Here is a 10,307-nt window from a genome sequence, read left to right as displayed (position 1 = left end):
TCCATAAAGTGGCTGAAATGAGAGTTGGCCGAGAAGGTATGATGTTCCAACCCATGTAACAGTCGGACCAGCATCGAGAGCCTCAGATACAGTGGGCAATGATGTTGCGACAGAGTTCATGTCGAGATATGAGATAAAGTAGCAGAAACATAGACAGAGGTAGGCAAGAATGAGTCGGAAGAATGGTAGACGCTGGGATTGATCTTGGAGCTCTGGATCTCCGCTGTTGCTTTCGGTGTCAAGATCAACTGGTTGGTCTACCGAGCCAGCAACGGAGTCGGCAGTCGCCGTTTTCTCGACATGATCAGAGAGGTCACGATTAGACTGAACTGTTGCAGGCTCGATTGCGTCCATTTGAGGCAGTGAGGTCATGGTGAAAATGTTGAGGTTGAAGATGAAGTTTGGAAGAGAAGCTGATCTTAGATGGAAAGCACCTTCTCATTGCTATAAGGTAATTTTCGGTCGGAGGGCTTACCCATCACGCATTGGCTCTAGCAGCTTAGAAGTGGATTTCCTTTCGTTGCAATTGAAGATTTACGTGGTCACTCATCGAATCAGTTGGCTTGGAGATGTGTTTCCGTGTTGCCAAGATGATCCTTCGGAAACCCCTCACGACAGATCACCTCGGGTCTCTGCGATGTCGGCAAACAATTGGCCAACTGAGTCACATAAAATGCGATTTAATTGATGCCTGCAACTGATAGAGGCCTTTTAGTGTTATTTTCGGTCAGTCTTGTACTATACGTATCGCTTGAAAGACCATTCTCCATGTCCAACGACTTGAACGTCAGAGTCACTATCTCCAAGCACGACCTCCATTTCTGTAAACGGCGGTACAGTCACGTCAATTTGTACCTCGCCCCCTTGGACTAACTTCCAAGAGACTAAGACTTTCCCATGCGGTGTCGAATGCGACGCTTTCGCAGATGTAATACCACCACCAACACAAGGATCTACTCGACATCTCGTCCACGCGGGTGTCAATTGCTTCAGACCTGCGACACGCTCCACCATGAACTTAGCCACTGCACCATAGGCGTAGTGATTGAAACTGGTCATGTCTCCTGGGTTGATCGAGCCATCAGGCAGCATGCTGTCCCAACGTTCCCATATTGTTGTCGCGCCCATTGTCACAGGGTATAGCCATGAAGGACATTTCTTGTTCAGAAGCATGCCGTATGCAACATCCATATGTTGTGTTTTTGCCAAAGCTTCGCAGACGAATGGTGTTCCTGCGAAGCCGGTGCCAACGCGGTATTCATTAGCTTGAACAATCTCAGCGAGACGGTCGCCTGCCAACTTCAGCTGGGAAGGCGAGGTGAGTAAGTTGAAGCAAATGACTAGAGCGTAGGCTGTCTGTGAATCTGATGTCAAACGGCCAGTTTCCGAAATATAGTGCTTGGCATATTGTTCTCTGGCAGTAGCTGCTTTTGCCCTGTAGATAGAGGAGTCGTTTCCAAGAATATCTGCAATTCGAACCATGATGTCATATGAGTGTATCAGAAATGCGTTGGCGACGAGCATCATGTCAGTCGCTGACTTCTGAGGAGCGTCTGGAGGAGCACTGGGGTCAAGCCAGTCCTGGTATCCATGTCAGTAAAGCGTCCTCAACGGGCGAAGGAAGAAAACACTTACAGCTAGCTGGAACATATTTGAGTCCCACAAATGGTCCTTGTCAGCTGCCTTGTCCATAGGCACAGCATCCAGCCACGCCACCATCGAGTCATACTTCTGAGCCAGAATCTCGGAGTCCCCATGTTCCTCCCACAACGCCCAAGGCGCTAGTACAGTGACATCATGCCAAATCGCAAATGGGTGGACTTGAGCAAAGAGGCCATCCACGATGGTATTAGGGGAGACCATCGGTGGGATACCATTGCGCTTCTTCTGTTCGTAGTAGAGGCCCTTGAGCCAATCGTTCAGGATTCCGTGGCATCCATAGAGGAATGTCGCTGTTGGGGCGAAGAGAGCGATGTCGCCGGTCCAGCCGAGACGTTCATCCCGCTGAGGGCAATCTGTAGGTATAGAGAGGAAGTTGCCCTTTGTTGACCAACGGACGTTACTCCATAGCTGATTGAGCATGCTGTCTGAGCAGCGGAAGTCGCCTGTTTCTTGCATATCGGTATGACAAACAACAGCATCCACTTTATACAGAATGTCGTCTTGGGACCCAGGCCAATTGTCGATTTGGGCATATCTGAAGCCATGGAATGTGAACCTAGGCTCATAGACTTCTTCGCCTTCACCACGAAGAGTATAGGTATCCTTGGCTTCACAGTGTCTCAATGGCCTGGTTCCAAGCTCACCGTTTTCGAGGACTTCGGCATGATAGAGGGTGATCTTGTGGCCTCTTGAGCCGTTTACACGGATGCGAAGATAGCCAACCAGATTTTGCCCAAAGTCGAGCACTAACTTGCCTGAAGGCGTGTCGATCTTTGAGATTGGCTTGATGATCTCAATCCTTCTAGTTGGCTCCGCTGATCCAGCGACGAGTGCTGTATCTTCAGACAAAGGCGGTGGAACTTCGACTTGGTGCCAATCTCCTGACACAGAACCTGCTGCTGACCACCCTTCTATTTCAGCAGTGGTATCGTACTTCTCCCCGTCGTAAATCTCAGCCATTCGGATCGGTCCCTGGGTCGTTTTCCATGTCTCATCTGTCGATATTTTCGAGATGGTTCCATCCTTTGCTGTGATCTCGAGTCGAGAAAATAGCGCTGTCCGCGTTCCATGGATATTACGCTTTCCACCCTCAAATCCCAAACGGCCTTTGAACCACCCTTCAGCGACGCGAGCTCCGATGCAATTCTCGCCATCGGAAAGAAGTTCCGTCACATCAAAGGTCTGATATCTCAGTTGATGCTCATACACTGTCCATCCAGGCGCAAGAAAATGATCTCCGACTCTCTTTCCGTTGATCTCAGCTTCGTAGACTCCATGAGAGGTGATATACAGCCTTGCGGACTGAATGCCGCCAGTGATGCTGAATTGTTTGCGGAACAAGTCTTCAGGCAAGGGTTTGTCCTGCTCGTCGGACCATGGTGCTGAAATGAGCTGGGTACCTGACCAATCTTGTCGGTTCAAGAGACCAGCTTCGACATATGCAACATCGCTCCAAGGCGTTAGTTCATATTCGTCGGAAAGGTATGCTCTTATTCGAAACTCATAGCGTTGGCGAGAACCTAGTGGTTCGTCACTAGGCCAGGGAACGAGGTACGCTTGCGATGACTTGACTTTGTAGGTTTTTGCCTCATGAGGCTGTCGCGACTTTGGGTCGATTTCTGTGAGTTCAATCTCATATGCTTCCTGCGTGAGACTTGAATGGGTCCCTTCAAAGCGCCATGAGATGCGAGGCTTTGTCTCGTCAATTCCAAGAGTATTTCCAGGCCTGTAATGTTCGAATCTGACGTCAACAATTTTGACGTTTGCCATTGTAATGGTGGCTGGAATGGAAGACAACCCTGACAAGGCGTCAGTCAGCTCATTGTAGTTTCACGAGATGAGAGCTTTTGTAATGATACGATATCATCGCCAGCTCCAGCTTTCGGTCATTTGTTAACGTCGGGTCAATGACAACCGATGAGGCTCTTGGCTAGACTTGGCTTCCTCCACATCCCGATGAGGAGACGTTCCGCTAGGTGCGGTTTACGGCTGAACTTCGCTTCATCATGTACCCCTCAGGTGAAATTATTTCCAATTTTGGAGTTGGGGACCGATCTGGAGCGGTCTAGAGTTTGATGAGTGCATCGACAGCTCCGAGCTATGAAGGATCTAGTGGTCTGATGATCGACTTTGATCCCTAGCGGGTGAATGTATGGGTAAAAGTCGGTTCATTATAGCTTCGTGAGTCTCATACACGAGTCTACGTAGATGATACATGGGTCTCACTACGTAACGGAATTATGCATTGGCTCGACATAATGAAATCTAGGACGATTTTGTAGAATACAAAACACAATGACCCATACCGTTGCAAGAGGCTCCCAGGGAAACAAGAAGATAACTGAAATTAACCTAGAGTGTCAAAATTAAGTGGTCTAAAGGTCTAAGATATACTAAACTTACCTAAAATCTTTTTATTAGTTAGGATGAAGGTCCTAAGTTTTCTTACCTCCTTAGACAGTTAGCTTCTAGCTCTTCCAAATATTCATTTTACATCCAACTTTACTTGGGGTTGAGAAGAATCCATTCTGTTTTGTGGCCAGATCCAAACCAGAGTATGTCGATACTTTCTCGAAGAGATTGGGCTAGCCATGCACGTTGCATTAGACAAATACTTCTTACATCTACCCGAACTCAAGCAACCATTCTTCAACGATGACTAAAAGCTTGGAACATCGCTTCACAACAACCATCAGCGCATCTGTAGAATATGCTTGATTCGAATTTGGCTATCAACGCAGGCTATCATGAACCCCATATCGATATGGAACAAGGCAGCAACCCTGTGTGTAAAATCACCAGAGATATCAATCAGCACTATTAACACTCAAAGTTCCCTATCCTTGCTAAGGTCGTTGAATTTGAAACATTATGCCTCCTCAGTAATAGCAGTAGTAGACCTTTCTTTGAACTTTGGCGCCGGAGTCTTAGTCTGGAAGAGATAATCGATCTGGGCATAAGTAATGTTCTTGGTCTCGGGGATTTCGATCCAGGTAAGAACGAATCCAATGACGCAGAAGCCAAAGAAGACGAAACCAATCTTGCCTCCCAGGTTACCCTGATCAGCATTGAACATGTACGGAACACAAAGAGCGAAAGCCCAGGTCATGAAAGCGTTGACGAAGAAACCAATACCAAGAGTCTTGGCTCGAAGGACGGTTGAAGGGACTTCGGCTGCCACGATGGGATATGCTGATCCTGTGCCCAAGTTACCGGTGCAAGCAGCTAGAAGAAGAGATACGCCGATGAATCTATAGCAGTTGTTAGTATAAAACGGTGGTAAAGTAGTTTGGGGCAACCCACCTCAATGCTGTTTGGTTCTGGGGCCAGAAGCCAGCAACGCCCATACCAATAAAGATGGCTCCAGCAACAAGAAAGCTTGCGAGGATAGCAAACCTTCGGCCAACCTTGGACATGATAACCCAAGAGACAAGGGTACATACCATACTCAACCCAACGCCGATCTGGTTGAGAGTGAGCGAGAAAGTCGGGGTCATGCCAGCCATGATGAAGAAGTAGGTAGAGTTCGAGACCAGAGTTATTCCCATAAACTGCTGGAGAGTGTTGAGCAGAGCAACAATACGAGTTCTTCGCAAGTTGGTACCCTTGAAGCACTCCGAGAACGAAGGCTGCTCTGTATTCATTCTCTGTTCTTGTTGAATTGTAGCTTCGATGATCGATATTCGTTCGTCGATATTTCCGCAACCGAGTGTAGTCAAAGCCTTTCTAGCTTGGTCTATTTTGTTCTTACCGGCGAGGTATACAGGGCTTTCGGGGACGACTAGGGCTGCGATGACGGAGTAGGCGGAGAAGGCCCACTGAGAAGCGAAAGGGATCTTGAAAGCCCAGTGTGTCATAGTAGCGACCTCCTTGAACACGACCGTAATGGCAATCATCTGACCAACAGTCTAGTAACGTTTTGTTAGCGTCATCTGTATGTCGGTAGATAGTAGTACTCACGATCATGAAGGGATAAAAGCCGAGAAGTATAGTTCGAAGCTTGGGTGGTGAAATCTCAGATACGTATGTTTGGCATGTCGACATGCTAATACCCATAGCCAGGCCAATGAAGAACTTTCCAACCAAGAGAACACCACGTCTTTGTTCGACCGTCTCGGGATTGCCGGACACAAAGGTAATTGCAGTTCCTGGAAAAGCCCAAGTTAGACTGGATCAATATTTAAAGCTTTCCTATCTCGACTTACCAACGGCAGAGATGAGACCTCCAACTCCAAACATGATCTTTCGACCGAACCGATCCTGAAGGAAGCCATTGCTTGCTGCGCCAGCCATGATTCCCATTGCGCTAAAAGCCTGCCAAAGACCTTGCCACAAGGCTGGAAGGATGAAGGTCTCGCCAAAGGGAGAACCAAAGGTGATTCTGCCTGGTCAGCCATTTGTATCAGATATGGGTTTGGAGGTTTTCAACTTACGAGAACATAGGGAGGGCATTGATGGCTCCTTGGACGAGGACATCATATCCGAAGAGGAATGCACCACAGTTCGCGAACCAAGTGAAAATGATGACACGAACATTCTCTCTCAGGAGCTTCCAAACAGTTGTGTTGTTCTCCTCCGCAACCTCAACAGCTAGGATAGTCTCCTTGTGGTCAACTCCAATGGAGTCAGCCTTGCTCGTAGTTCGTTCAATGTTCGACATTCTTGAGAAGCTCAATGATGTTGAGTGTGAACATCATGATCAAGCTTGGTATCAGGAGTTACTTATAGGGACAGGATGATAATTAGTTCCATCTCCTGATCCAGTGCCGTGGTTCAACCGGCACGATACCAATTAAGCTCATGGTGCATCTGGGGCCCCGGACGATTGACAGATCTCCCCGCATTAGCTGGGATTGTTTTCGGATCTGTGGAGGAGGAAAAGTCTGGAGGCTTGAATTGAAGCACCCTTGGTCGGGAAAGTGGAGGGAATTCGGTGCATTTCATACCGAGTAATATTGGCTGATTGATCGTACGGATCATATGATACCACGACTTAATTTTTCCATAGGTTGCATGTCCTGAAGTTCATTTTGTGCCTTTTTGGAATACTGACATGATTTAATGTTGGTGGCCATGTCTTGCCCAGATGATTGATTGGGACACCAAGCTAATGATTTCTCAACCAGATACATCAAGCCAAAACCATTGCCAAAGACAAAAAAAGAAAGTTGAAACAAACCTTTTAAGACCCTAGGCAGGCAAGAGTGCAAAGACTCAACAGGAATAACTATTGATTTCTAACGTTGTGCCATTGTGAGACATACTAGGTTTATGTTACGGCACATAAGGATCCGTAAAAGTAAGGAAACACCATAGAAAGATACCTTTCAATCAACCTCGTTCAATTTTGTCGTACTCTATTGTAACTACGGCGCCTCATGAAGTCCGTATATCGTCCGTATCTTGTTCTCATCTCCTAGCTCTCCCGGCTTTTGCGTATCCCAAAGCTCAGCTGCATCCCTCGTGCTATCAAGCTCTGAACTTCCTATTTGTAATATCTGCGCATTGCCCAGTTCAGCCTTTGTAAAATCGGATTTCTCGATGCTATCCACTCGCTCCGTCGTCCGTTTACGCGTGAAGCGTCTCCATAGACACAGGCCTACGCCCCCAGAAATTAAAAGCCCCGCTACTGTGACGCCAACTGAAATTCCAACCAATGCTGCCGTCGATAATCCTGGGTCATTTTCGGACTTTGTTGCTGAGTGATGTGTTGTCTCCGGTGAACCCGTCGAGGTTTCTGGTGCTTGAGACAATGTCGAAGCTGGTATTGAATTTGATACAGATGTTGCTTTGAGCTTTGAAGAATTTGTTCCTGAGATATTGAAGGATCCGGAATTTGCGAGCGGGATATCCTTGTCCGATGAGTACAGAGCAAAGTGAAAGACAATGTCTTCAGACTCTTGAGAGAAACCGCTCGAACTTGCGTTCCAAACGTGCGAAGTCTCAGTTGTGTTTTCTTGACTCTGGTTAGCCAATTGGGGACCAGACAGGAATATCGATCATATTTACCTAGCAATTTGCTGTACCATTCCACCGCCAATTTCGGATAGTCCTGCCATAGGAAGAGATTGCAGCCTTTATGATCGGTTTCCCATTTGATTTCAAATTCGTCGTCAACTTCATAAACTTGATTCTCGGACCACGGTGCACTCGATAATTCGGGTGTAATGAAGTCGGAACTACACTGCACATGGCCCGCAAAAGCTATAACCGCAACACAAGCTGGTAAAAGGCCAAGCATCGTAACAACAGCTCAGCTTGAGGCTCAAAATATCTGAGAAAGTACTGCAAGAGGGGAAGGAAAGAGATAAAACATCTCATGCTGCGCCTCAATGCAGTTCTTAACAGAATATCTCATGTTTGTCAGATTATAGACCCTTGTCCCACTAGCCAGCCTCCCTAGACAGCACGATACCACGATGTTAGGCCCAGAACTCGATGCGAGGTGAAGACGGATGAGTAAGCAACGAATAAGCCAATGAACAACCATGATAGTTTATGGGCGTTGGATTTAGGTGCAGGTAATGACGCACTTGACTTTTGATAAACCGTTGAGTAAGCCAATAGAAGTTCAACATTCTACAAAACAGCGTGTTCAGGGACTTATTCCCGTATTTTTAACGTGGTGAGTTGGGTTTAAGCTTCAGAAGGATCAGAGGCTAGTAAGGATATCCTGAGGCGGTAAATGACTTTCGAAACTCTCGAAACTAGCCTCCTACGCGTAGGAAGAGAAGCCATGTTGCCTCCTAGTCTGCTGACTTATTGTTCTCGATAATGATAATAGTAAGGTCGCCGACTTTTAAATGCAGAGATAAAGAAGTCAAGAACACCAACGTAATTACAAAGAACAGAAATGATAAATAAGACAGCACGACTTCCGGGCGAAGAACCAAGAAAAAAGGCAGGCCATGCTCCCAAACAGAACCCAGGCAAGATAAGATTGCGATCCGTGGCATCGTACATCAAGAAGGGGAAGCATAAAACAATGCTTGCCAACAGGATTAGTAGCCTCTGCCGATATGTCGCTCCAAGGGCACAGGCGATGATCATGCTTGCAGTGGTGTACAAAACGACCACCATACAGAAAACCCCTTTGTCGAAGTGGTAGTATAGTCCATCAGAACGAAGAGTATTTTCCAGGCAAGTGAAAACAATAAAGAAGATACCTTCTAGAAGACGCAATTTGTGCTTCCACATCCATCGCCATAGACTGAAATGTCCTTGAGGTAGGGGTTTATCTGGATGAGATTCCTCCGACGATATAGGGACTGGCCCCCCTGTGAGAAGTAGCTGAATCTCGCCTTGCAGTTCTTTGTCACTGAGGTTTTCCCAAATCATGCCAGCAGACATCAATTGTTCTTTGATTCCGTCCGTCATTTTGAGAAGACTCTTCCAGCCTTCAGGCGATGCTGCGATATTATTTCGTTTTAGCGTCAAGTGTGCGGTCGTCCATAACACAACAAGGCCAATACTCCATGAATGAAGAAGAACAGTCATGACGAATAACTGAAGAAAAGAAAAGCCCCATTGATATTCGACAGACTCCTATGCGTGTCAGCTTTTGGTGGGATCACAATGCTATGAACATACTCCACTCTTTATTGGTTGACATATTCCTTCAGCTTGGACATCTTTCACATTGTATACCTCATCCTCAACCAGAAATGTCAATTCTGAACTGTCTCGATAAGGGTTAAGAGGGGTTGAAGAGGCCATGCCGGTAAAGTTGGCCGTCCAGTTCCAGTAAAATGGGGTGGGGAGATAGAACGCCTTGACGTTGAGGGGTGGCCAGTCCAGTGTTTTGTTACGGAAATAGGTTTTCTGGCCGTGCTTTGTTTCGTGACCACCCTTTCCATCAAATCCATAGAGCTGAACATCTAGCGAGTAGTCAATATTCAATACCCTGACCAAACAGACTTGTGGGTGCATACATTGTGAGACGTCTCTCTGCAGCTGGCAGTCAGCCTGTGTGTTATTCACGTCTTCCCACCCATCACACGTGTCAAAAAGCTCCGCAGAAGACCTGGAAGTCATTGTTGAGTCTAACTTGTAAGCTTGCGTACTTGACTATGTGCCTGGTAAATCGCCTTACTGCCTTTCCATAACACGGGATAGTCCTTGTGAAGATCATCTACTCTATCCCTATCTCGTATCACATAAGCGATAGGGGCGATTGCCGGAAACTGGATGAGTTTTCCAGTAGTGCCGTTAACGCAAGCCTTATTGTACGGCGTATAACCGGTCACTGAACTGGCAAATGTCGGGAAAGCAAGAATGAGTAATGCTGTCCAAATCATGAAGCACATGACCTTTTTGGATGCGAGGCCAACCTTGAAGAAGCCAGAGGCCAGTTTCCAGCTTGCGAGCGCGGAGTTGTCTTTCTGGAACCTGATAAGCCACACTGTGCTATAAGCCGCCGGCTTTGTAATAAGAGAGAGTTGGAGATATTCGACAAACACTCGCCATGATACGAGAGCCATGAGTGTTTGGCCCCCTCGACCAACAACCTATAACTCTATGTTAATCGCATAATCATCAGGTCTAGCCTTCGCCGCGGGCACTTACCAAGTCCCATATAACGTCAATAAGTTTTGCGGTCCCAAAACTAAGTCGACCAAAGCCAAGCGTAATCTAAAAGAATCCCC

The 10,307-nt window shown here is 46.9% G+C and overlaps 5 protein-coding genes across 5 annotated transcripts; all 5 read right to left on the bottom strand.

The window, feature by feature from the left end:
* Positions 1–551: 551 nt before the first annotated feature.
* Positions 552–3,749, bottom strand: FOXG_04947 (uncharacterized protein). Its single transcript, XM_018383005.1, has 2 exons — positions 1,636–3,749; positions 552–1,581 (listed from the first exon to the last, which is right to left on the bottom strand). The coding sequence occupies exons 1-2, from the start codon at positions 3,430–3,432 to the stop codon at positions 739–741; spliced, it is 2,640 nt and encodes an 879-aa protein (XP_018239849.1). The 5' UTR covers positions 3,433–3,749; the 3' UTR covers positions 552–738.
* A 613-nt stretch (positions 3,750–4,362) lies between these two features.
* Positions 4,363–6,510, bottom strand: FOXG_04946 (uncharacterized protein). Its single transcript, XM_018383004.1, has 5 exons — positions 6,096–6,510; positions 5,868–6,043; positions 5,623–5,810; positions 4,966–5,570; positions 4,363–4,913 (listed from the first exon to the last, which is right to left on the bottom strand). The coding sequence occupies exons 1-5, from the start codon at positions 6,320–6,322 to the stop codon at positions 4,532–4,534; spliced, it is 1,578 nt and encodes a 525-aa protein (XP_018239848.1). The 5' UTR covers positions 6,323–6,510; the 3' UTR covers positions 4,363–4,531.
* Positions 6,511–6,987: 477 nt separating this feature from the next.
* FOXG_04945 (uncharacterized protein) lies at positions 6,988–8,036 on the bottom strand. Its single transcript, XM_018383003.1, has 2 exons — positions 7,672–8,036; positions 6,988–7,618 (listed from the first exon to the last, which is right to left on the bottom strand). Exons 1-2 carry the CDS (start codon positions 7,901–7,903, stop codon positions 7,029–7,031), a joined length of 822 nt encoding a protein of 273 aa, XP_018239847.1. The 5' UTR covers positions 7,904–8,036; the 3' UTR covers positions 6,988–7,028.
* A 385-nt stretch (positions 8,037–8,421) lies between these two features.
* On the bottom strand, positions 8,422–9,159 carry FOXG_04944 (uncharacterized protein; the record flags this gene model as incomplete). The annotated part of the gene is made up of 1 exon (XM_018383002.1): positions 8,422–9,159. The coding sequence occupies one exon, from the start codon at positions 9,157–9,159 to the stop codon at positions 8,422–8,424; it is 738 nt and encodes a 245-aa protein (XP_018239846.1).
* A 545-nt stretch (positions 9,160–9,704) lies between these two features.
* On the bottom strand, positions 9,705–10,142 carry FOXG_18943 (uncharacterized protein; the record flags this gene model as incomplete). The annotated part of the gene is made up of 1 exon (XM_018399094.1): positions 9,705–10,142. One exon carries the CDS (start codon positions 10,140–10,142, stop codon positions 9,705–9,707), a length of 438 nt encoding a protein of 145 aa, XP_018239845.1.
* Between the last annotated feature and the right edge of the window lie 165 nt (positions 10,143–10,307).

Source organism: Fusarium oxysporum, chromosome 7 (assembly GCF_000149955.1).
Source record: "Fusarium oxysporum f. sp. lycopersici 4287 chromosome 7, whole genome shotgun sequence".
NCBI lineage: Eukaryota > Fungi > Ascomycota > Sordariomycetes > Hypocreales > Nectriaceae > Fusarium > Fusarium oxysporum.
The sequence above is the reverse complement of the archived record's forward strand: the minus strand, read 5'-3'. Positions and strand labels throughout refer to the sequence as shown.

What these genes read in the sequence shown, in the direction of transcription:
- FOXG_04947 (XM_018383005.1), bottom strand. Translation starts at nt 3,432, where the DNA reads ATGGCAAACGTCAAAATTGTTGACGTCAGATTCGAACATTACAGGCCT. An exon ending in CAAATATGTTCCAGCTAGCT is followed by an intron (nt 1,582 to 1,635) that starts GTAAGTGTTTTC and finishes CATGGATACCAG; the next exon opens with GACTGGCTTGACCCCAGTGC.
- FOXG_04946 (XM_018383004.1), bottom strand. Translation starts at nt 6,322, where the DNA reads ATGTCGAACATTGAACGAACTACGAGCAAGGCTGACTCCATTGGAGTT. An exon ending in GCTTTTATCCCTTCATGATC is followed by an intron (nt 5,571 to 5,622) that starts GTGAGTACTACT and finishes AAACGTTACTAG; the next exon opens with ACTGTTGGTCAGATGATTGC. An exon ending in CAGAACCAAACAGCATTGAG is followed by an intron (nt 4,914 to 4,965) that starts GTGGGTTGCCCC and finishes CAACTGCTATAG; the next exon opens with ATTCATCGGCGTATCTCTTC.
- FOXG_04945 (XM_018383003.1), bottom strand. Translation starts at nt 7,903, where the DNA reads ATGCTTGGCCTTTTACCAGCTTGTGTTGCGGTTATAGCTTTTGCGGGC. An exon ending in ATGGTACAGCAAATTGCTAG is followed by an intron (nt 7,619 to 7,671) that starts GTAAATATGATC and finishes ACCAGAGTCAAG; the next exon opens with AAAACACAACTGAGACTTCG.